The 24,196-nt window shown below is 44.4% G+C and overlaps 1 protein-coding gene across 1 annotated transcript in view; it reads left to right on the top strand.

Moving 5' to 3' along the window:
* LOC116946279 (glutamate receptor ionotropic, NMDA 2C-like) overlaps positions 1 to 24,196 on the top strand; it is a 287,976-nt gene that overhangs the window by 249,637 nt on the left and 14,143 nt on the right. Inside the window, exons 10-13 of the mRNA XM_032961325.2 lie at positions 674 to 903; positions 12,680 to 12,840; positions 14,291 to 14,478; positions 20,715 to 20,953. Of these exons, the coding sequence (XP_032817216.2) occupies positions 674 to 903; positions 12,680 to 12,840; positions 14,291 to 14,478; positions 20,715 to 20,953 (818 nt within the window). The remainder of the gene's footprint in view (positions 1 to 673; positions 904 to 12,679; positions 12,841 to 14,290; positions 14,479 to 20,714; positions 20,954 to 24,196) is intronic.

Below are 24,196 nucleotides of genomic sequence, written 5' to 3'. Positions count from 1 at the left end.
GTGATTGCATGAAAAACAGATATTTAACAAGGTTTTCTACGTGCCTAGGTTAGTTGTACACTATCCCAAGATAACATCTATTATTCCTGTAATTGATGCCGTGTCTATCTTCTAAATTGATAGAGTGACATCAAGAAGGGCGGCCCAGCTTTAAGAGTGCAGCTCTCTTAACAAATGCACCTACGATTAGCATGGTTGGCGACCTATGGTACGAAAGAGGTTCAACATACATGCAAAACGAGCCACGAGGCCCACCAAAAGCTCAGTAAGGCTGCAACCAGGCCAAGTAACCAGGCCAAGCCAATTTTCCCACTTCAAAAACTGTGCCACCTTCCTTTGAAGTAACCATCTGGAATGTAGCGTGAGCGACCACAGTAGAGAACCTGACATTGCAAGTCTCACACTTGCTGAGCGCATGTTCCATTAATTACCATCTACAAAGACTAATTGGTGTTGATAATAACTAGATTTGATACACATTTGATTTTCATTGCTCTACTTCGCAGCGTGTGTGTTACATGGCGTGTTGCGGCCTTGGGGGGTGCAAACGGCGGCTTAGGAATCGTTCAGACAAACCAGAAACATCCCCTCTCTTGACTGGGCACGCTTGTGCCTGTGAGCGAGTTTGACTGATCCGAGAGCTTGTACGTCTTGCACGTGTGTGCGTGTCCAGAAACGGGTGGGCCGACCTTCACCATCGCCAAATCCATTTGGCTGCTGTGGGCCCTCGTCTTCAACAACTCCGTGCCAGTGGAAAACCCACGTGGCACCACCAGCAAATTCATGGTGTCCGTCTGGGCCTTCTTTGCCGTCATATTCCTGGCCAGCTACACGGCCAACCTGGCCGCCTTCATGATCCAGGAGGAGTACGTGGAGCAAGTGTCCGGCCTCAGCGACAACAAGGTAAGGACACGCTGGTTCAGTTAGGGCTTTTATTCTTCTTCCTCTTCTTCTTGGCATACAGCTGATGTTAGATGCAGAGCAATAACTACAATTTCACATTCAGGTGGTTAAGCCCAGACAACCGCATCCGGAGCAGCAAGCGGAGTGTATCGCCGTGATGTCTCCTTCGTATTTATGGATCGGGGCAATGTGTTGTTACATGTTGTACGGCCTGTTCTGGACGACCACAGTCACACACTGGAGAGATTTTAAGTTTCCATTTGTGCATCAAATGGAAGATAGCAGCCTTCAGGAAGCCCACTCTGTTAAGTAAGAAATCACAACGAATACCATTGATGTGGCGACAAAACATCGATCATCGATCTCCTGGTCTCTAGAGCAACAACACAAGTTTGCTCGTACAACTCACACACTGTGTCCAACTACAGGTGTGGTGATTCAACTGCCCAGAGGATTCGATTAATTGTTATAATTGGAGTCGCGACTTAGGAGCCTGGTGATTCGGCAGTCGGTTGCGAGTTCATATCTAACTCTCGGAAAGATTATTTGAATGTCTCTGTGGATCGCTTTGGTGACAGCTTGTCAGATCTGACGCCCTTCTCATTCCGTGTTTTGGTACTTCGTGTAATCTCTTTGTGGCTGTTCCATGTTTGTCAATTTTCATTATTATTTATGTACACTTTTTCTCATATAGGTCGTGGTTTGACTGCTACAATTTTTAAAGAATCAAGTTTATTTTCATAGTCTGCAAAGGCTAGACGCAATGGATATTTTAATCGATTGGTGTTTTTCAGAATGTTACGAATAGTATGTATGCGGTTGATGGTAGAAAAGCATTTACTAAATCCTGCTTAACCTAATTAGTAACAAAAATATGTATTTTTTTAAAGCTAGTCTTAACTGATTATGATGAAAAGAAAACAAATATCAAAAATCACGCACGCAGCGCAATTATTTTTCTACTGTTTCTAAATCGGTGCAACGGTATTGATGAGCAGGAGTGAGTCAGAGATATCTAAAGCACACTACATTCGTGTAAATGGTGGGAGAAATTACCCCAATACCGTATGCATCAAATAAAATAGACTCGCGATGCAGCAGCGAAAGCTTAACCACAGCCCGGCTCAAGACCAAATCAACCGCCATGCCAATGTACAACTATGACGGCCGTGGTGCTGGACAGGGCTCGCGAGAATTCGCTCATTTCTAGACCGAGCTGCCAGCAGCTAAACTATTAAAAACTATGTTTTATCGTACCAGGTAATGCCCACAGCCATATGCTCTTTTTCATAAGCGACCTGGCCACAAGTGATAGCTCAACGAAGTGGCTTATCATTGTGTGGAAATGTATAGCAGGCAAGCTGGGGCATGCAGTAAAAGCCTTACCTGCGGAGCAGACCCCTCGCCTAAACAGCAGAGAGCAGGAGGAGAAATCCCGCCACAAACGCTGTCAGTGCTGATTAGAGAGCGGGGCTTGGGAGAGTATAGCTCGGGGCAAGTACGAAGCGTAATAAAGTGTTTCACGAGAAGCTTGACCCTGCTACCCCTCGCGTCGCCGAATTCAATGCATGAGCGGCTGAAAGAGAAGCCATATGCAGGGCGTGCAGCACCAGAAATTTGCTAAATATCCTGTGGATAACAAAGCAACCCTGCGTTAGTTTGCTTTAACCTGCAAGGTCGATGCAATTTTACCGTCCAATGAATAATATCCATGCAATTCCAAATTCAATTGGCGTAAACTGTGAAATATTTGAGAACTTTCAATATATACAAATAACAATGTGAAATGGGTAACCTTTGTTATTAACACTCTCTTTTTTTTAATAATAAACGTAAAAAAAACATTTAGAATCCCAAGATATTAGGCAATGGTATTTGTTGCCCTCTTGCCCGACACATTAGCCTATAATGTGTCTCTAGCAAAGCACTGTTAATGATTTAGAAACAAAAGATGCAGATTCCTGGTGGAGTAAATGGATGAAATTTACATGGCCGCTTTAAATAAAACCACATGTTTCTAAATAGTTAGTTTTTTTATTTTATTGTTGACCTGGTTGTGACGAAATGTCTTTTCTTTTTAAATAAGAATTTATGCTTCACAATTGTGAAGCGTTGCATTAGGAAAATTATTGAGTGGAGTGAAAATTCAACAGACTCTAGGGTGTGCTGGGTTTGTGTTATAATTATCTTCCCTAAAATGCTCAAATGGGCATTGAGGTGGTGCTCATCTACTGTGTGCAGCCCTGAGCCAGTCGTTAAAATTCCACATTCCTATGACGGGGGCGAATGTATCCATCGGATAAGTGGTGCCTACTTTACAGACCCCAAAGTGATAATGGGTTTGGTCAACGCCCAACCAAGAGTTGAACTCGCGACCTTCCGATTGCGAGCCAATTGCTCTACCTCTGAGCCACCTAGCTGGACTGTGCACTATATTACATCTTAATGTAATCTAAAATATACACATTTATAAACGCAATGCATACATGTATATGGATGACTTTACCTTTAGTTTTATGTTACCAATAACTAAAAAAATATATAATATCTGTATGTATGTTGAACTTCTTTCGCACCGTACGTGGTCAACTTTGCTTACCGGATGTATGGGGAAAGGATAACAAACGAAACACAAAAAAAGCAGTATTAAAGAAATTAGTTTTCAATCTAGATGAATTAAAGGTGCATAGCTCACGTTGGCTTCCTAACATCGGAAGGAAGAGCATTCCAGACGGCCGCAGAAGCGCATCTGAAAGCGCGCGATGCGGTCAATGCCTGTGTTCGATGGCAAGCCAAAAGCCGCTGCACTATGACCACTAATAATCTCACTTGATCTCTGCTGTTATCTACAGGAGGACACTCTCTGTGAAACCCCTCTTATCCGTAATGTGCAGTCCATATGAAAGACACCTATGACTACATGAAACAACTTTTGAGGTGCATAAACTATGACCAACATCAGTGGCAGCTTTGTGGCGATTTGAAGGTTGTTGCTTTCTTGCTTAGCCTGCAGACTGGATACGCAAAGTACTGATGTTTTTAAATTTTGATTTAAAGCTTTCGTGACTGCAGTAATTCATATTCTTAGCTCTTTCGGTAAAGTTACGTTGAAGGGAAACAATAAAATAATAAAATACATATAAAACAATAAAAATTCTCACGACGTTTCGACCATAACACAAACGGTCGTCATCAGGTGTGTCGGTTTGCATAAATTTATTAATTTTTAAAACGGTGTATTTATTTAATTATAAAAAACCGTCAGCGCCACGTGCAGCGATTTGGCAGTTTATCTAGAAGGACGAGTCCATCTATGTTCGGAAAAGAGGAGGGGGGAGACGAAAAATTAAAGTATGCTGTCTGAAAGCCACTGTAAGCGTGAACAATCAATTAAGACCTGAAATGGTTTATCAAATCTTTCCAATGATTGCTAAGCCAGAATCCATCTTCTCGGTTGAAATTGTGTCTGTGTTTGTATATGTGGATAGCCTCATGAACGAATCTCTCATGGTAGCCAGATGGCTTACAAAGAACTTTTGTCCGGGAAAAGTCAATGTCATGTGAGCCTACTGAATTATAACAATGATCTGCCACGGCCGAGGTGTTGGTCCTACCGTGTTTAAGGTCTGCATTGTGTTCACGAATGCGGTCCGAGACATGGCGTTTGGTTTCTCCAATGTAACTACTACCACAGAGGCAACTTAGTTTGTAGACACCAGGGTACTGTGTGTCCGGAATCACATCTTTTACAGACGGAACCAGATCACGGATTTTATGTAATGTGTTGAAACGGACCTGGATCTTGTGTTTATTCAAGATTTTGGAGATCTTTTTTGTGATCCCCGCAATGTAGGGTAAAGTGATGGTTTTGAAAGGCTCCTCAAGAGGGTCCTTCTTCATGGTTTGAGTGATAGCTTTGCGGATTGTATAGTCGGAGTAACCATTAGCCTTAAGAGCTTGGTGTACGTGCTTGAGTTCACTGCCTATGTGTTCTTGGTCGGATATGCATTGGGCTCTATGATACAGAGTCTTGATGAGAGAATTCTCCTGTGATGGATGGGGGTGGGAATCTGGTTTCAGATAAGCATCTGTATGGGTAGCTTTCCTGTAGACAGAGTGGCCCATTGAACCATCAGGTCTCTTTTTAATTAGGACATCCAAAAAAGGTAGCTTGCCATCTTTTTCGACTTCCATGGTAAATCTGATGGCTGGGTGTATGGAATTGATGTGGTCGAAGAATTGGTCTAGAGCAGGCCGGCCATGTGGCCAGATGACAAAAGTGTCATCCACGTACCTCTTCCATAAGGTTGGGCGCAGAGTGGCAGTCTGGATGGCGTCAGTCTCAAATTTCTCCATGAAAATGTTAGCTATAACCGGAGATAGGGGGGAGCCCTTTGGGGTGCCCTCAGTTTGTTTGTAGAAGTTCCATTCCAAGTGAAGTATGTATTGGTTAAACAGTGTCTCACCAGGGGGGGTACCTCAGTGTTTAGTCCTTGATGAACCAAGTCTTCAATGATTGCGATGGTGTCAGGTACAGGAACCTTGGTGAATAAGGAAACTACATCAAAACTGACAAGCAGGTCGTCTGGGGACAGGGAAATACCCTTGATTGTCGATACCAGGTGAGTAGAATTTTGTACCGCAGAGGTGGTTTTTCCAGTGAAAGGACGCAGGATTTCAGACAAAAAACGAGCCAGTTTGTAGGTGGGGGAGTTGATAGTAGAGACAATGGGACGAAGGGGTGTATCTACTTTATGTATTTTTGGTAAGCCGTATAATCTTGGTGGCCTGGCAGCAGAAGGTTTCAACGAAAACTGTTTAGATTGATCAATTAATGCGGTTGAATCAGAAATTATTTTGTTGGTTTGTGTGACGAGGCTGTTGGTGGGATCTCTTTTTATTTTTGTATAACTACCATTGTCGAGTAATTCTTTAATTTGTTGTTGTATTCTATTTTATCCATGATGACAGTAGCATTGCCCTTGTCAGCTGAGAGGACTACAATATCATCTCTCTTTTTTAATTTATATAATTCAAAACGCTCATCTTTGCTGAGGTTGCTAGCTGGCATCTTAGCGTTTTTGAGGGTTGCAGCGATTTCAGATCTTGCTACGTCTGCAGCGATGTGACCCAGGCCCCTGAGAGCAACGTCTACTTGGGCAATTATATCATTAACTGGTATGTGTTTAGGTGTGACTGCAAAGTTTAGACCTTTAGCTAAAACGTTTTGAATTATATAAATTAAAAAAGAAAGATGATATTGTAGTCCTCTCAGCTGACAAGAGCAATGCTACTGTCATCATGGATAAAATAGAATACAACAACAAAATTAAAGAATTACTCGACGATGGTAGTTATACAAAAATAAAAAGAGATCCCACCAACAGCCTCGTCACACAAACCAACAAAATAATTTCTGATTCAACCGCATTAATTGATCAATCTAAACAGTTTTCGTTGAAACCTTCTGCTGCCAGGCCACCAAGATTATACGGCTTACCAAAAATACATAAAGTAGATACACCCCTTCGTCCCATTGTCTCTACTATCAACTCCCCCACCTACAAACTGGCTCGTTTTTTGTCTAAAATCCTGCGTCCTTTCACTGGAATAACCACCTCTGCGGTACAAAATTCTACTCACCTGGTATCGACAATCAAGGGTATTTCCCTGTCCCCAGACGACCTGCTTGTCAGTTTTGATGTAGTTTCCTTATTCACCAAGGTTCCTGTACCTGACACCATCGCAATCATTGAAGACTTGGTTCATCAAGGACTAAACACTGAGGTACCCCCCCTGGTGAGACACTGTTTAACCAATACATACTTCACTTGGAATGGAACTTTCTACAAACAAACTGAGGGCACCCCAAAGGGCTCCCCCCTATCTCCGGTTATAGCTAACATTTTCATGGAGATATTTGAGACTGACGCCATCCAGACTGCCACTCTGCGCCCAACCTTATGGAAGAGGTACGTGGATGACACTTTTGTCATCTGGCTACATGGCCGGCCTGCTCTAGACCAATTCTTCGACCACATCAATTCCATACACCCAGCCATCAGATTTACCATGGAAGTCGAAAAAGATGGCAAGCTACCTTTTTTGGATGTCCTAATTAAAAAGAGACCTGATGGTTCAATGGGCCACTCTGTCTACAGGAAAGCTACCCATACGGATGCTTATCTGAAACCGGATTCCCACCCCCATCCATCACAGAAGAATTCTCTCATCAAGACTCTGTATCATAGAGCCCAATGCATATCCGACCAAGAACACATAGGCAGTGAACTCAAGCACGTACACCAAGCTCTTAAGGCTAATGGTTACTCCGACTATACAATCCGCAAAGCTATCACTCAAACCATGAAGAAGGACCCTCTTGAGGAGCCTTTCAAAACCATCACTTTACCCTACATTGCGGGGATCACAAAAAAGATCTCCAAAATCTTGAATAAACACAAGATCCAGGTCCGTTTCAACACATTACATAAAATCCGTGATCTGGTTCCGTCTGTAAAAGATGTGATTCTGGACACACAGTACCCTGGTGTCTACAAACTAAGTTGCCTCTGTGGTAGTAGTTACATTGGAGAAACCAAACGCCATGTCTCGGACCGCATTCGTGAACACAATGCAGACCTTAAACACGGTAGGACCAACACCTCGGCCGTGGCAGATCATTGTTATAATTCAGTAGGCTCACATGACATTGACTTTTCCCGGACAAAGGTTCTTTGTAAGCCATCTGGCTACCATGAGAGATTCGTTTATGAGGCTATCCACATATACAAACACAGAGATAATTTCAACCGAGAAGATGGATTCTGGCTTAGCAATCATTGGAAAGATTTGATAAACCATTTCAGGTCTTAATTGATTGTTCACGCTTACAGTGGCTTTCAGACAGCATACTTTAATTTTTTGTCTCCCCCCTCCTCTTTTCCGAACATAGATGGACTCGTCCTTCTAGATAAACTGCCAAATCGCTGCACGTGGCGCTGACGTTTTTTCTAAAAAATAAATAAATAAATACACCGTTTAAAAATAAATAAATTTATGCAAACCGACACACCTGATGACGACCGTTTGTGTTATCGTCGAAACGTCGTGAGAATTTTTATTGTTTTATATGTATTTTATTATTTTATTGTTTCCCTTCATCGTGACTTTACCGAAAGAGCTAAGAATATGAATTACTGATGTTTTCTCTGTGAATATGATAGTCGTGCGAGAGATTCCCACTACATCAAGATAGATTTCCCACTCCAACAGTTATTGGAGCCTTGGAGGAAAAGTGTTGAGCATCCACCACTTGCTTAATCAAGGAAGATTTTGTTACCACCCTTACACATCAAGCTGAGTCTGATGAAGAACTTTGTCAAAGCCATGGACAAAACACAGGCAGCTTTAAAGTACCTCCGTGGAAAATGTCCAAGGTTAAGTGAAGCTAAGATAAAGGAAGGTGTCTTTGTTGGTCCTCAGGCTCGTGAACTTCTTCGAGATTATGCATTTGACAGTGCACTGCGTAGCAAGGAAAAGATGGCATTTAAAGCCTTCCAGTTAGTGGCAACAAATTTTCTCGGAAACAACAAGGCAGACAACTACAGAGAGTTGGTGGAAAACCTCCTCAAGGCATACAAAAGCCTTGGTTGCAACATGTCACTAAAGATACATTGTTTGCACTCTCATCTCGAGTTTTTCCCACCGAACTGTGGAGCGGTGAGCAACGAGCATGGCGAGCGATTTCACCAGTACACTGCAACAATGGAGAAACGCTATCAGGGCAAATGGAGCCCATCAATGCTTGCAGACTATTGCTGGACAATGACAAGAGATGCTCCATTTAATGAATACAAGAGACAAGCCAAGAAGCGCCGAGTAGACACTGAATAAAGACTAAACTACGTACTTATAGCTACAGTGAGGGAAACAAGTATTTGATCCCCTGCTGATTTTGTACGTTTGCCCACTGACAAAGAAATGATCAGTCTATAATTTTAATGGTAGGTTTATTTGAACAGTGATAGACAGAATAACAACAAGAAAATCCAGAAAAACGCATGCCACAAATGTTATAAATTGATTTGCATTTTAATGAGGGAAATAAGTATTTGACCCCCTCTCAATCAGAAATATTTCTGGCTCCCAGGTGTCTTTTCTACAGGTAACGAGCTGAGATTAGCAGCACACTCTTAAATGGAGTGCTCCTAATCTCAGCTTGTTACCTGTATAAAAGACACCTGTCCACAGAAGCAATCAATCAATCAGATTCCAAACTCTCCACCATGGCCAAGACCTAAGAGCTCTCCAAGGATGTCAGGGACACGATTATAGACCTACACAAGGCTGGAATGGGCTACAAGACCATTGCCAAGCAGCTTGGTGAGATGGTGACAACAGTTGGTGCGATTATTCGCAAATTGAAGAAACACAAAAGAACTGTCAATCTCCCTCGGCCTGGGGCTCCATGCAAGATCTCACGTCGTGGAGTTGCAATGGTCATGCGAACGGTGAGGAATCAGCCCAGAACTATACGGGAGGATCTTGTCATTGATCTCAAGGTAGCTGGGACCATAGTCACCAAGAAAACAATTGGTAACACACTACGCCGTGAAGGACTGAAATCATGCAGCGCCCGCAAGGTCCCCCTGCTCAAGAAAGCACATATACATGCCCGTCTGAAGTTTGCCAATGAACATCTGAACGATTCAGAGGACAACTGGGTGAAAGTGTTGTGGTCAGATGCGACCAAAATGGACCTCTTTGGCATCAACTCAACTCGCCGTGTTTGGAGGAGGAGGAATGCTGCCTATGACCCCAAGAACACCATCCCCACCGTCAAACATGGAGGTGGAAACATTATGCTTTGGGGGTGTTTTTTTGCTAAGGGGACAGGACAACTTCACCGCATCAAAGGGACGATGGACGGAGCCATGGATCATCAAATCTTGGGTGAGAACCTCCTTCCCTCAGCCGGGGCATTGAAAATGGGTCGTGGATGGGTATTCCAGCATGATAATGACCCAAAACACACGGCCAAGGCAACAAAGGAGTGGCTCAAGAAGAAGCACATGAAGGTCCAGGAGTGGCCTAGCCAGTCTCCAGACCTTAGTCCCATAGAAAATCCGTGGAGGTAGCTGAAGGTTCGAGTTGCCAAACGTCAGCCTCGAAACCTTAATGACTTGGAGAAGATCTGCAAAGAGGAGTGGGACAAAATCCCTCCTGAGATGTGTGCAAACCTGGTGGCCAACTACAAGAAACGTCTGACCTCTGTGATTGCCAACAAAGGTTTTGCCACCGAGTACTAAGTCATGTTTTTGCAGAGTGGTCAAATACTTATTTCCCTAATTAAAATGCAAATCAATTTATAACATTTTGACATGCATTTTTCTGGATTTTGTTGTTGTTATTCTGTCTCTCACTGTTCAAATAAACCTACCATTAAAATTAGAGACTGATCATTTCTTTGTCAGTGGGAAAACGTACAAAATCAGCAAGGGATCAAATCCTTTTTTCCCTCATTATACATAACAGTTTTTTGCCTTTTGTTTCATAATGTATTTTATGTATATAACCCTTTTTCTGATTTTTAAGTGTTACATGAACAGGACAGGTGACGTGTTATCATGTAAAGCAACCATGAACACATGAAAAGACCTAGGTTTATTATCAATTTATGAGTAAAACTCTACTATCTACACAATATACTGTCCATAGACGTGAAATGTAAAAACTTAAATATCTTGGGAACAGTAGCCAATCAGTTGTTGTAATTGTCATATTTGAATTCAGCACATCAAAATCCATAATAAACAGCACATTTCATCTCTGAAGCAGATGATGTCTAAACAATTGTAGGCCAGTGTTATCAGTGTGTATCTGCAGAAATTACTTTTATTATTCCTGCAGGTGTCTGGGTACAGGCGTATTGTGGAATGAATCAGCCGCCACTTATCCGTGACTCCATCTTTATCTGTGGAAAGCTATGCATAATAAGACTTTCTGCAGAACGAATGGGTTGCACAAAATAGGAAATGCAGATGTTTAGGTGGGAGGGTAAGGGGATGTTTTCCTGTGAGAGAAAATGGAGATGTTCATTGCATGTATGGAGCAGCTCAGTTATTTTACTTGGCTGTGTTTGCCTGATGTGCAGCACGAACATAACCTCCTGGAGGCCTGAGTGGACAGAGCACACTCGGAGCGTTCACTTGCTGCGGTGGCGGGATGTTATCTACCTCGACTGGTATACAGGAGGTCGTGGGTTCGATCTTGACCCTGACGCCTGTATATTTGGAGTTTGCATGTCTCTCTCCCCCTGGTCCTGTGGATTTCTAACCGGGTTTTCCGGTTTTCCCCTCCACATTTAGAAACATGCGTTTAGAGTATTTGGCTACTATCCATTTCCACGTGATAAGCCACTGCATTGAGCTATCATTTGTGGCCAGGTCGCTTTTCAAAGAGCCATATAGCTCAGTGGGCCTTACCTGGTAAAATTTTAATAGTTTTTAGTTTATTAAAGAATTGGTTTTACCCTTTCTGACAATAAAACAGGTTAAATTTTGATTTAAAGCTTTCGTGACTGCAGTGAATATAATAATAATAAAACAGGTGTTAAGATTACTCATTGTTTTTTTCGGTAAAGTCACGTATGTAGAAATACAATAAAATTATTTTAAAACAAAAAACAGTCACGACGTTTCGATCACAACGCAAGCAATCTTCATCAGGTGTCAAGAACAAATCACGGAGGTAAATACAACAAAAAGATGAGAGACGAGAATTCAACAAACCTGAAAAAAACATTATGTGAAGCACATCCAGTCAGGCCAACAACACAGTTAGACAATTCCTGGCGGACCACGAATTTCAGAAGTGTTAAATTTCGTGTTCAATTTAACACTCTTCTGAAATTCGTGGTCCGCCAGGAATTGTCTAACTGTGTTGTTGGCCTGACTGGATGTGCTTCACATCATGTTTTTTCAGGTTTGTTGAATTCTCGTCTCTCATCTTTTTGTTGTATTTACCTCCGTGATTTGTTCTTGACACCTGATGAAGATCGCTTGCGTTGTGATCGAAACGTCGTGATTGTTTTTTTAAAATATAATTTTATTGTATTTCTACATACGTGACTTTACCGAAAAAACCAATGAGTAATTTTATGCAGTCACGAAAGCTTTAATACTTTAGGTGTTAAGATGTTAAAACACCAAGGAATCATGTCTGCATTAACCACATATACTTGTGGTGAACATGCAAACAAAAAACATACTCTGGCCGTATATGCATTGTCTTCGAAACTGATTGGTCCACACCAGAGACAGCTTTCTTTAGAGCCTAGTCTCAAACAGTGTGAGTCCAGAGGAAGCCAAAAGGCGAAAAGCACAAAGACAATGTTCACCACAAGTACTGTGTGCGGTTAATGCAGACTTGATTCCTTGAAAAAGGTTTCAATTTGGTGTTTTAACATCTTAACACCTGTTTTATTGCCAGAAAGGGTAAAACCTATCCCCTATTCTTATATTTTGATACTGGCAAGAAAGGTCCAATTAAGTGTTTAGTTTAGTTTGCTGGCAGGTGGGCATTTAAGCCTAGCCATGGCTTTGTGTGTTTTGCCATCAGCTCTGGCATGGCAGAGCAATCTCCCAGCCTAAAATACCCCTCAGCCAGTATGTCAGCGAGTGAGATGTGGCATTAGGGTTCCACCGTTTGGGCACAAGGGCCCAACTTTTGTGCTTACTGCCCCTTTTTGCTTGCTTCTGTCGCTCCTTTACAGTTTCAGAAGCCGGATCAGCAGTCACAGACATTTCGCTTTGGCACGGTGCCCAATGGCAGCACGGAGCGCAACATCCGAAACAACTACCCCGAGATGCATGCGTATATGTCCCGCTACAACCAGAAGAACGTGGCCGAGGCCTTGCGAAGCCTTAAGAAAGGGTAAGTGCAAGTTGGAGCGGGAGGCAGTTGCCATAGTTACCCGGGTTTGTCGTTGCCCACTCACGTCGTTATAATAAAGACTTGACTTGTTTAATTAATAGACTAGGGTAAGTTTAGCAAGTCCAGGCGGGTATCGAGCATTTAAGCCACAAGCTTTAAAGTTAAGGACTGGGAATTTGAGACCGGGTGGTCCACCTCTTCCTACAAAGTCTAAAAATAAGAGGGATGGGTGAGGAGGTTGCGGGGTACGTGGGAGACTGGGACGGGGCTAAAAGAGGGGCGGACCCCTCGACAGATGAGAGGAGGCGAACCTCGGAGCAAAGGGAGACTGATACCCATGCGTGTATATTATTTGATTTGTAGGATGTTGCTTTACTACCCCCCCCTTCTCCCATGCCCGTCCTATCCCTGGTATTCCCTTACTATGCTGATTATCTCCCCCCCCCTTCCCCACCCCATAAAAATCTTCACTGGTCCCCCATTACGTGGGATTCCCCTCCCCCACGTGATTGGGACTAGCAGCCCCCCCCTCCCCCGATTTCACCTGTCCTAATTACTCTGTACTCGACGCACTGGCCAGAAATTCCTGTGGATTTCCCCCCCCCCTTCCCCACGCTCGCCAATTGAACAGCGACAACGTGTTGCACCAGGCCCATGTTTTTGTTGCAAATAAAAACAATCAAAGGGGGCGAAGTGCCGCTGAGTCTAAAGCACGGAGGTGCGACAAAGGGCTTGCCCCCACCTAGAACCCCGTAGAGAGCTCGCTGTGATCGCTCTGTTCCCCTTTGCTGAGCATAAGGAGAAGTTTGAGGTTCACGGACAGCCGAGGAGAGCGGCAGACTTCCAATGCCATGAAGCCTAGAGGCTTTGGAGAATCATGGTTGAAAGCGAAAAGCGCTTCTTACCCTATGTTCTCGAATTCATTTTGTGATGCTGCATCACGGCAGCGGTGTGCAAGGACAATAACAAAAAAAAACTCGTAAAAGTTATTGTCGAATGTGTCGATAAGCAGTGACACAGTGGTTAGCGCACTGCCCATATCAGGGGCGGGTGACACGTGAACTTTTTCCGTGATCCCACATTAGACCAATCCGCACTGACCTGTGTGGTGAAGTATGGTCAAAGAACGTCCCATGACAGACACAGCATGGGTAGGCCTTCATCTAACAGTGGAATGGCAACGGGCTCTGGGTAATTATTATTATTGTTATGTCATTTAGAAAGTTGCTTGTTCACATTTTTATGGAAATGCAAAGCAAACTTTCTGCCTCGTTTTTATGTTTGACTTTTGTGATGTGGGTGACTCAGGGTCACTCCTTTACAAACGAGACAATGCTCCGTCGAGTTCTCACCCCGGTTAAACAAAATTAACTTGAATTTTGTTGTTATTTTAACCGAAACAATCGCCAAACTCAACAACAACAACAAAACACCGCGTCTATGACTGCAGCAAGCTGGACGCGTTCATCTACGACGCCGCGGTGCTCAACTACATGGCGGCCAAGGACGAGGGGTGCAAGCTGGTGACCATTGGCAGCGGCAAGGTGTTCGCCACCACGGGCTACGGCATCGCGCTGCAGAAGAGCTCCAAGTGGAAGCGGTCCATTGACCTGGCCCTGCTGCAGTTCTTTGGCGACGGTGAGTTTCCGCCGCTTTTCCGTCGCATTTTGTACAAATAAACCACGATACCTTGCTGATCTCGTCAAGGTAGCATAAACCATCATTACGCGAACTCCGGGTCACCCTTGCACCAGCAGCGGCTTTTGGCTGGCTATCTAACAAAGACGATCACTGCATCGCGCACTTTTAGATGCACTTCTGCGACCATCTGGAACGCTATTCCTTCCGATGTTAGGAAGCCAACAGGAGCTAAGCACTTTTAAATCACCTATATTGAAAACTAATATCTTTAGAATTTATTTTCGTGTTTAGTTTATTGTCCTTCACTCGCACACTTGGCTATGTATGATGTGAAATAAGTTCAACATACATAAGTTCAATCATTTGCCTGTGTTTCATATTCACAGGACTAAACTTAATTCCACTACTGATATCGATTACTCCACCGATGTTGAGCACTCAGGTCTACCAGTCACTCCATCTATACTATGCTCTACCACCAGACTGCAGGTCCTAATAACACACTCACTCACAGGATCACTCACTCAACCAATCACTCACCCACTCACTCACTCGCTCACCAACTAATCCTCTCACCAAACTGCAGATCACAACACTTCTCTTTCTGCTGTTTTTCTCACACTGCTCCACTTTGGAATTCCCTCCCGTCTTCTCTTTCCCCAAACTCTCAAAACCATGCTCAATTCAAAAAACGTGTTACACTCTTATCTATTACAACTTTTAAAGTGTTGTTTGTTCCTGGATGCTTGATGTTTTGAGCCTTTGGTCCTGTGCTCAGAAACCATGTAACAAAAAAAACCTCCTTCAATACATTCATTCATTTCATCGTCTTCAGCAGCCATGATCACGCCACTGCTCCAAGGTTGAATGAAGGCCTCCCTCCCTTCGTCGTCATCATCCATCATGTATGTATGTATGTGTATGTTGAACTTCTTTCACACTGTGTGTAGCTAAACGTGCTAATCGGAGGTGCGGGGGAAGGATAACAAACTAAACACAAAAAACAGTTTTAAAGAAATTACTTTTCAATCTACATTTAAAAGTGCATAGCTCCAGTGGCTTCCTAATATCGGAAGGAAGAGCGTTTCAGACGGCCGCAGAAATGCATCTGAAAGCGCGCAATGCAATGACCATCTTTGTTTGATGGCCAGCCAAAGCTGCCGCATGGATGACCGGAGTTCGCGTGATGGTTTACGTTTCTTGACGAGATCACCATGGTATTGTGGCTCATTTATGGCAAGCACTGTGTAATGAGTGCGACCTTACATATTCGTTTGGCAACCGAAAGCCAATGCAGCTCGGCGAGCACTGGACGGACATGGTCAGATCTTGCAGTACTCATCACGATACGTGGCAAAGAATTTTGTACACGCTGCAAGTTGGTAATGTGTTTGGTCTTGGGATGACATAATCCGTCTCGCTCCTGCGCATGAACTAATCCCATGGTGCCATCCACGTAGCTATCATCCTCTTGGGAACATTTCATCCACTTGGCTGCCATTTGGTAAACCAATCTTAACCATTGACCATCACCCCTCATAGCCATGTGATCTTCCCACACCCCCACTTGCTGTCCCTAACACTCTTTCTGTCTCGGGGTATGATTCTGGGCATGCGCCTCTTGCACACTGTTCAGCTTGTTTCATTTATTTGGCAGTCTCCGTGTTTCTGATCCATATGTCATAGCAGATTACAAACGCTCTTATTTAGGCACCTTGTTATGTCGCTTCACGTTATGAACATCAGGTTGCCAAAAGTGCTCGAACATGCTCTTTGTCATCAGCAAATCTCAGATGATTATATTTTCTACAATTATTTAGTATGCCTGTATTTATCCAATCCATGTAAAGGAAAACATACATTAATAATGTTGGCGACAGCGTATCCCTTACCTGATTTGTAATTTGTGATAAGAGAGGGGGGAGCTGGTAGAGAGATGTAGAGAGGCGTGCTGAGAGAGGGGAGAGGATGCAGTGAGAGTGGGGACAGCTGGATGAGAGAGAGGAGAGAGCAGGGTAGGAGAGAGGGTAGAGCAGGTTAGGGGAGAGCAGGGTAGGGGAGTGGGGAGAGCAGGGTAGGAGGGTAGAGAGCAGGGTGGGAGAGAGCAGGGTAGGGGAGTGGGAAGAGCGGGGTAGGAGGGAGGGGAGTGCAGGGTAGGAGAGAGGGTAGAGCAGGGTATGGGAGAGCAGGGTAGGGGAGTGGGGAGAGCAGGGTAGGGGAGAGGGGAGAGCAGGGTTTGGTGAGAGCGGAGAGCAGGGTAGGGGATTGGGAAGAGCGGGGTAGGAGGGAGAGGAGAGTAGAGTAGGAGAAAGGGTAGAGCAGGGTAGGAGAGGGGGGAGAGCAAGCTATGAGTGGGGAGAGCATGGTAGGAGAGCGGGAGAGCATGGTAGGGGAGTGGGAAGAGCAGGGTCGGGGAGTGGGGAGAGCAGGGTAGGGTAATGGAGGGAGGAGGGTAGAAGAGAGGGGAGAGCAAGGTAGGGGAGTGGGGAGAGGAGGGGGAGAGAGAGTGACTCAAGTCCCCGGGTTTCTTGCTTGGCTTTTGCGTGAGGAGGTCACTCAGACCGGGAGCTGGGTCGAGTTACCCTGGCGACGTGGCACGGCCCCCCACTCCTACCCCTGACGGGGTGCACTGAGCCACTCCCTCCCCCCTAACGTGCCACACATTTGCATAACTACAGCAACGCTGCGTTTCGGGCGTCCACTCTTTAATCCATTAATTTTTTTCGTAGATAAAAGGAGTCGATTGGAAAATTCATTATTGTATCCACGTTAATCTGCCGGTCTTGATTGGGCCCTTTCTTGTGACATTCACTTCACTTCCAGAAGGTACATTATTCCTCCTATTCCTATATCTCTCTGGGCTTATTTTTTCCCCCTCTCAATATTGTGGGTAACCCCATGGAGCTTTACCAGCATTGTAGTCGCAATTGTAGTCACTTGAGTTTTGTTGTAGCAGTTAAAACCTGCCATCGAATTAATAATTTGCTGATGTGACGATGCGGTTCCATCAGCAGGGTGAGTCGCGCCCCCTCCTCCCACTATGGCATCACCGAGCTGTGAGGATTGGTTAGGGCATGGGGCAGCCTTCATTCACAACCAATAGTTATACAATTACTGATGATGATACTTAGTACAAGTCACCCTATGTCTGTTCAATGTTTATGTAGCTTAATTTGTAATTGTACTGTGATCAGTCTGAGATAATCTGCCCGAGGCAAGGAGTTTACTACAGGGAATGTATTGTTCTACATTCATTTATATCTATGCAATATTACATTTATCATATGACACACCTCTGTTTTTCTGTGATTTCGAGTTCCTTCGTTGCTGTGAAACATTTGAATTGTTTTTGCTTTTGGCAATTTGGTGACCCAGCTCACTCATCCTGGTCGCTTGAGTTGTCACCTGGTTACACAAAATAAACTTGAAATGTGGTGATCTGACATGTACGATTAAACTTGATTTGGCGCTTTCGTGACTGCAGGAATTACTCTTTGGTTTTTTTCGGTAAAGTCACGTAGAAATAAGAAATAATAATAAAATTACATAATAGCATACGACGTTTCGATTGCAACGCAAGCAATCATCATCAGGTATAGAATAGCTAAATTTAAGAGAGACAGGAAACACAGAACCGCAGATATATATACAGACACCTAAGTAGAGGGAGTTAACACAGAGACACAAAGAGACACAACGTACGGAGCACAGAGAGATAGGGTCTCTGTGCCGAGGCCTTAGCATGTAGGGGAGACAAAGAGAGATGGAGAAGCACATCAAATCGAAAAAGGTTTAGTAAAATTTGGAAACAATATAATGCAGCACAGAGGGTCGGTCAAAACACAATTAACGCATGGTCTGGCTGATTACGTTATTTCAAAGATTGCTAAATTATAGCTTAAGAGTGATAGAGTGCAGATCGCAGACACATATATAGACATCTAAGCAGAGAGAGTTAGCACAGAGACACACAGAGAGAGACACACACATGGGACACAGTGAAACAATGCTTCTGTGTCGAAGCCTTAAATAGAGGGAGAGGGGGGGGGGGCGGAGACAGAGATAAAGGGATGTTTGTGTCTCCGTGTATGTGTCTTGTCTCTCTCTCAAATGTCACACTTAACTTAAGTGTGTGTCTCTGTGTTGTCTCCACCTGTGTTTCTGCCTTTGTGTCTACATGTATATGTTTTGTCTCTCTCTGATTTTGTACCCCTCCCCCCTCACCACGCTGCAGCGGCAGGTGTGTGTGTGCCTCTACTTGCTCAGTCCAGTCCATGCTAATTTGTATCCCTTTATCCCCCCCCCACTCCCTCTATTTAAGGCTTCGACACAGAAGCACTGTTTTACTGTGTCCCATGTGTGTGTCTCTCTCTGTGTGTCTCTGTGCTAACTCTCTCTGCTTAGATGTCTATATATGTGTCTGCGATCTGTACTCTATCACTCTTAACCTATAATTTATCAATCTTTGAAATAACGTAATCAGCCAGCCCATGCGTTAATTGTGTTTTGACCGACCCTCTGTGTTGCATTATTGTTTCCAAATTTTACTAAATCTTTTTCGATTTGATGTGCTTCTCCATCTCTCTTTGTCTCCCCTACATGCTAAGGCCTCGGCACAGAGACCCTATCTCTCTGTGCTCCGTACGTTGTGTCTCTTTGTGTCTCTGTGTTAACTCACTCTACTTAGGTGTCTATATATATCTGCGGTTCTCTGTTTCCTCTCTGTCTTAAATTTAGCTCTTCTATACCTGATGATGATTGCTTGCGTTGCAATCGAAATGTCGTATGCTATTATGTCATTTTATTATTATTTCTTATTTCTACGTGACTTTACCGAAAAAAACAAAGAGTAATATACGTTTTTATGTTGAACTCCGTTCGCACCGTACGTAGCCAACCGTGCTATTCGGAGGTGCGGGGGGATGGACACCAAACTAAACACAAAAAGCAGTTATAAAGAAATTCGTTTGTCAATCTCGATTATTTAAAAGTGCATCGCTCCCAGTGGCTTCCTAATATCGGAAGGAAGAGCGTTCCAGATGGCCGCAGAAGCGTTTCCGAAAGTGCACGATGCGGTCACCATCTTTGTTCGATGGCCAGCCAAAAGCCGCTGCTGCGAAGATGACCCGAATTTGCTTGATGGAATCAGTATGGCTAGATAGAATCACGATGCATCAAGGGGAGATGGTTGGAGCTGAGTCTTCTCCCTATAAGCCTGTGCATTGCGTGTGAGTGTGCAGGGGGATGGATCTGAGTCTTCCCTCTCTACGCCTGTGCGTTGCGTGAGTGTGCAGGGGGTATGGATGTAGCTGAGTCTTCCCTCTCTACGCCTGTGCGTTGCGTGTGAATGTGCAGGGGAGATGGATGGAGCTGGGTCATGTAGTCCGCATGCCCAGCTATCGTATGCTGAAACCGCTTTTGTTCGACTGGATAGAGGGGGCTAAACGGGCGTGGCACGGGCTATAGAACAGATGGAAGGCTCACCTGATCGAGTCGCTAACCTTTCTCAAGAGATGCCCATTTCAAACCTTTTAAAACAGTCTGCCTCAGCAGCAGAACATGCTTTCCCACCTGATGACGGACGCTTGTGTTGCGCCAGAAACGTCGTAATTTATTTTATTTTATACCTACGTGACTTTACCAAAATAACCAAAGAGTATGGATTCCTGCAGTCACGAAAGCTTCAAATCAAGATTCAAATAAAGATTAGATGGAAAGATGTTGTACAGGAGAATGTGGAGCTGTGTGGACTTGTCGATGACTAATACCAGCTGTATTTGCCTCCGTGCAGTTTGCCGTTCTCTGTGTGCTGTGTGTGTGATGCCCCTCTGTGTGTTCCCTCGCTGTGTGGTTTACGCCATTTTCACCTGAGGACGAGCGCTTGTGTTGCGTTCGAAACGTCGTGATCTATTTACATTTTTATTTTATTTCTTTATACGTGACTTTACCGAAATAACCAATAAGTATAATACCAGCGGTGTTAAGATTGGCCTCTGTGGAAGAGGCTCGTGAAGGACGCTGCTGAGCAGTAGGAGGCAGTCGCCCTTCTCCAACAAAGGAGGGCGGAGGAGCGACGCTCACAACAACGAGCCAGCGGGCGTTGGACACTTCACGTGGCCTTAACATGCACATAGCCTGGCACAAGCGCCACTTAGTGGTGAATATCGGTTGTTGTTGATGGATGGAGCTGAGTCTTCTCTCTATAAGCCTGTGCATTGCGTGCGAGTATGCAGGGGAGATGGACGAACTGGGTAAGAACTGGCTCTCCGGGGTTTGTCTCTACGACAAGAACGAGGTGATGAGCAGCAAGCTGGACATCGACAATATGGCCGGCGTATTCTTCATGCTGTTGGTGGCGATGTGCCTCAGCTTCCTCGTCTTCCTTAGTGAGAACTTCTTTTACCGCTTTGGGCGCCACTGGACCAAGCCAGAGCCAGCCAAGAAGCCCGGGCTGCTGTTCATCGTCAGCAGGGTGAGTCGTGCTCCCCACGCCGACCACCACTCCACATTTATTCTGCCGTGGTAAAAGTTTTTCCAATAAATACGAACAGTGACTGCCGCGTTGTTTAAATGCAGCCACGAGCACTTGTGAAAGTAACGTACTCTTGGGGTGGCAACAACACATTGAGCCATCGACTATTGTCGGCTGATAAGCTCGCAGAAACACGTGTCGCATTGCGGGTGAACAAGTCGATGTCCTTTGATTTATGTATTGTAGGATTTACCTGACCCCACCCCTGCAACCACTACAAGGGGGGGGGGTGATTATGGGGTGATTAGGGGGCACAAGGGTGAGGGGTAAGGTTGTAAGGGGTGGCAAGGAAGGGGGGTGATGGGGGGAGGTTGTTAGGGGTAAGAGGTGGTTGAGGAGAGAATGGGTTGTGGGGGTGAAATCGTTCCAATCCATATGTAGGTCTCTGCATGTGTACATATACACCATAAAATAATACATGTGAACATATACATATATAGAGGTGCGGTATATGCAGTATTCACACATACATGATCCCACTTTTAAATTGACAAAATGTAAGACAAACGCTGACCCCCTGTTAACAGCGAGGAATGAGGACAACGCCACAACGCCATTTGATCAGTTCTGTCATATCTGCTCTCAATCCTGCACTGCTGCAGCTTCTCGGTGATTGCTTTGTCGACGTCGAAACCGCATTGGTCTGTGGCGCCATCGACTTGCAGCGTGCACGGTTAAACCGCGGCGCGATTTAAAAACTTTTCGTTCATCGCAAATTATAATTCGACTTTAATCGCAAGTTCGCCACGGGATATCACCTGATATCAGAATTAATTTATCGAGTGGCTCCTCTTATCTCTTTAATAAAAACAACAGGATAATCTCCGTCGTGTGGTTTTAAACTGCCCTTATCTGAAATTGAAAACGACGCACCTTTTGTGGGGGTGATTTACCTCTCAAAACCGCGCCGCCGCCAAGCGATCGCGACAAAAAGCGATCGCGACAAAAAGCGTGCGGAGTGCTCGCCTGTACCCCTGGTTCACGTGCATTACCACTTGGCCAACCTCTACCCACACAGGTGGCAGCCCTTACGCACCGTTGAACCATTCTATGTACGGGGTGCACTGAGGCTTTCGTGAGTAAACAAAAGGGGATTGTTTTTGTTATTGTTACGACAACTCCAGTAATACCCTGCTTGACGTCTCCCCCTTTTACGTCGTTTCGCCAAAGCGTCGTCACTTTAGATTCGCACGGTTGGCTACATACGGCGGTGCGAAATAAGTTGAACATATAACATACAATTTATTAATACATGATTTGTTTCGCCTCGATCCCACACTTACGTCGTTGATGGCATTGTCCGTCCTTCCTCGTTATCCGTCGTCTCTCAGCCTTCGCCTCTACCCACTCCTACCCTGTAAATCGCTTTGATTTACCTAATTTTGGTATTCATTGCACCTTTCACAAATGCATCCCCGACATTAACCCGGGTGTTGCTGTATTCCGTTATTATGACGATTAAAATTATTGTTATGATTTGGGTGAAGGGGAGGGGATAATCACGATTTCATTTTGGTCTCGTTTGTCTCATCTCATTCGCACGGTCATGTTCGTCTAATTACCCTCCACGTTACATTTGCGTTCACATTTTATGAATCGTAATCGAATCCTATGCTCGCACAATTTTACGCCTATGTTGTGAGTGGAAGAATCAATGGTAATTGGTGAATGAATGAATCGCTCTGATGCCGACGAGACGATTTCAAATATTGACTGCTGTGACTGCTGTGTGCATAGGGGCCCTTTGCAGGGCACTGTGTGGTCATTGCACTTGTACGACAGGCAAACGACCACCGGCATGCACCATAAGTGTCTGCTTCTGGGTAGTGCACTCTGACTATACAGCACTCACATCGGTGATCACTCTCTACTGTGGTGTCTGCTTCTGGGTAGTGCACTCTGACTATACAGCACTCACATCGGTGATCACTCTCTACTGTGGTGTCTGTTGCTGGGTAGTGCACTCTGACTATACAGCACTCACATGGGTGAGTACTCTCTACTGTGGTGTCTACTGCTGGGTAGTGCACTCTGACTATACAGCACTCACATGGGTGAGTACTCTCTACTGTGGTGTCTATTGCTGGGTAGTGCACTCTGACTATACAGCACTCACATTGGTGAGTACTCTCTACTGTGGTGTCTGTTGCTGGGTAGTGGACTCTGACTATACAGCACTCACATTGGTGACTACTCTCTACTGTGGTGTCTGCTGCTGGGTAGTGCACTCTGACTAAATATTTTAAGGGACCTGGAATAAGTCTCCCCTAACATCACCGTCTGTATTGTAATTGTCATCATCGTAATAATCTCGGTAAGCATCTTTATCATTAAATCTTGACTTAAATCTTTCGAGACTGCAGGAGTTCTTATTCTTTGGGTCTTTCGGTAAAGTCACGTTAGATAGGTTCAAAGAAAATAACAAAAAATCACAACAAACTACGCCGTTTTGAATTCTTGTTTTGCGATCGAAACGTCGTAGTTTTTTGTTATTTTTTTGTTATTTTCGTTGAACCTATCTACGCGGCTTTACCGAAAGACCCAAAGAACATCTTTATCATTCACACGATAAATCGTCACCAGCCATGATATAGCCACTGCTGGATGGTCTGTGATTCCAGAATCCATCTCACAGTAATCCACCAGGCAGAGTCATTGGCTTTCATCCTTTCCTGTGGTTTACCCTGCCCTGCCCCCCACTTACTGTCCTCATTAGTCAATCAGATGTCTCTGATTTGCATTTGCTCTTTGATCTTTGTGGTCCCTTTTCTGGCTTTCCGTGTTATTCCAAGCTTGCTTCCATCCACGCTTCATTAACGTTTCAGCTTTTGTTCAATTTTCCTTGTCAGTGTCTATGTTTCTGATCTTTTGCATAATAGTTGGCATTATGTAAGGATTGAAAAATTACAATTCAGGCCCACCAGTGCACTGCCTTTCATTAACCAAGGTCGCCTTTGCAAAAGTCACAAACAGCAAGTTCGGTGGGGGGGGACACGATTGTTTGAAGGACATAAATTAAACTGCTGAGAATGTAGCTCAGAGATTTACTGAAGGTGGATAGGAATCGTGCCAATGACATACAAAATCATCTATTGCTCTGTATCTGCACATAAACTTGGGATGTTGCTACGTTTTCCAGTGTCGACCAAACCCAGACATATTTATCAGTGTAGTTCTATCTTC

The sequence above is a fragment of the Petromyzon marinus genome, chromosome 26 (genome assembly GCF_048934315.1).
Source record: "Petromyzon marinus isolate PM22_M1 ecotype Great Lakes invasive population chromosome 26, UKy_Petmar_22M1.pri1.0, whole genome shotgun sequence".
Lineage (NCBI taxonomy): Eukaryota > Metazoa > Chordata > Hyperoartia > Petromyzontiformes > Petromyzontidae > Petromyzon > Petromyzon marinus.
The sequence above is the reverse complement of the archived record's forward strand: the minus strand, read 5'-3'. Positions and strand labels throughout refer to the sequence as shown.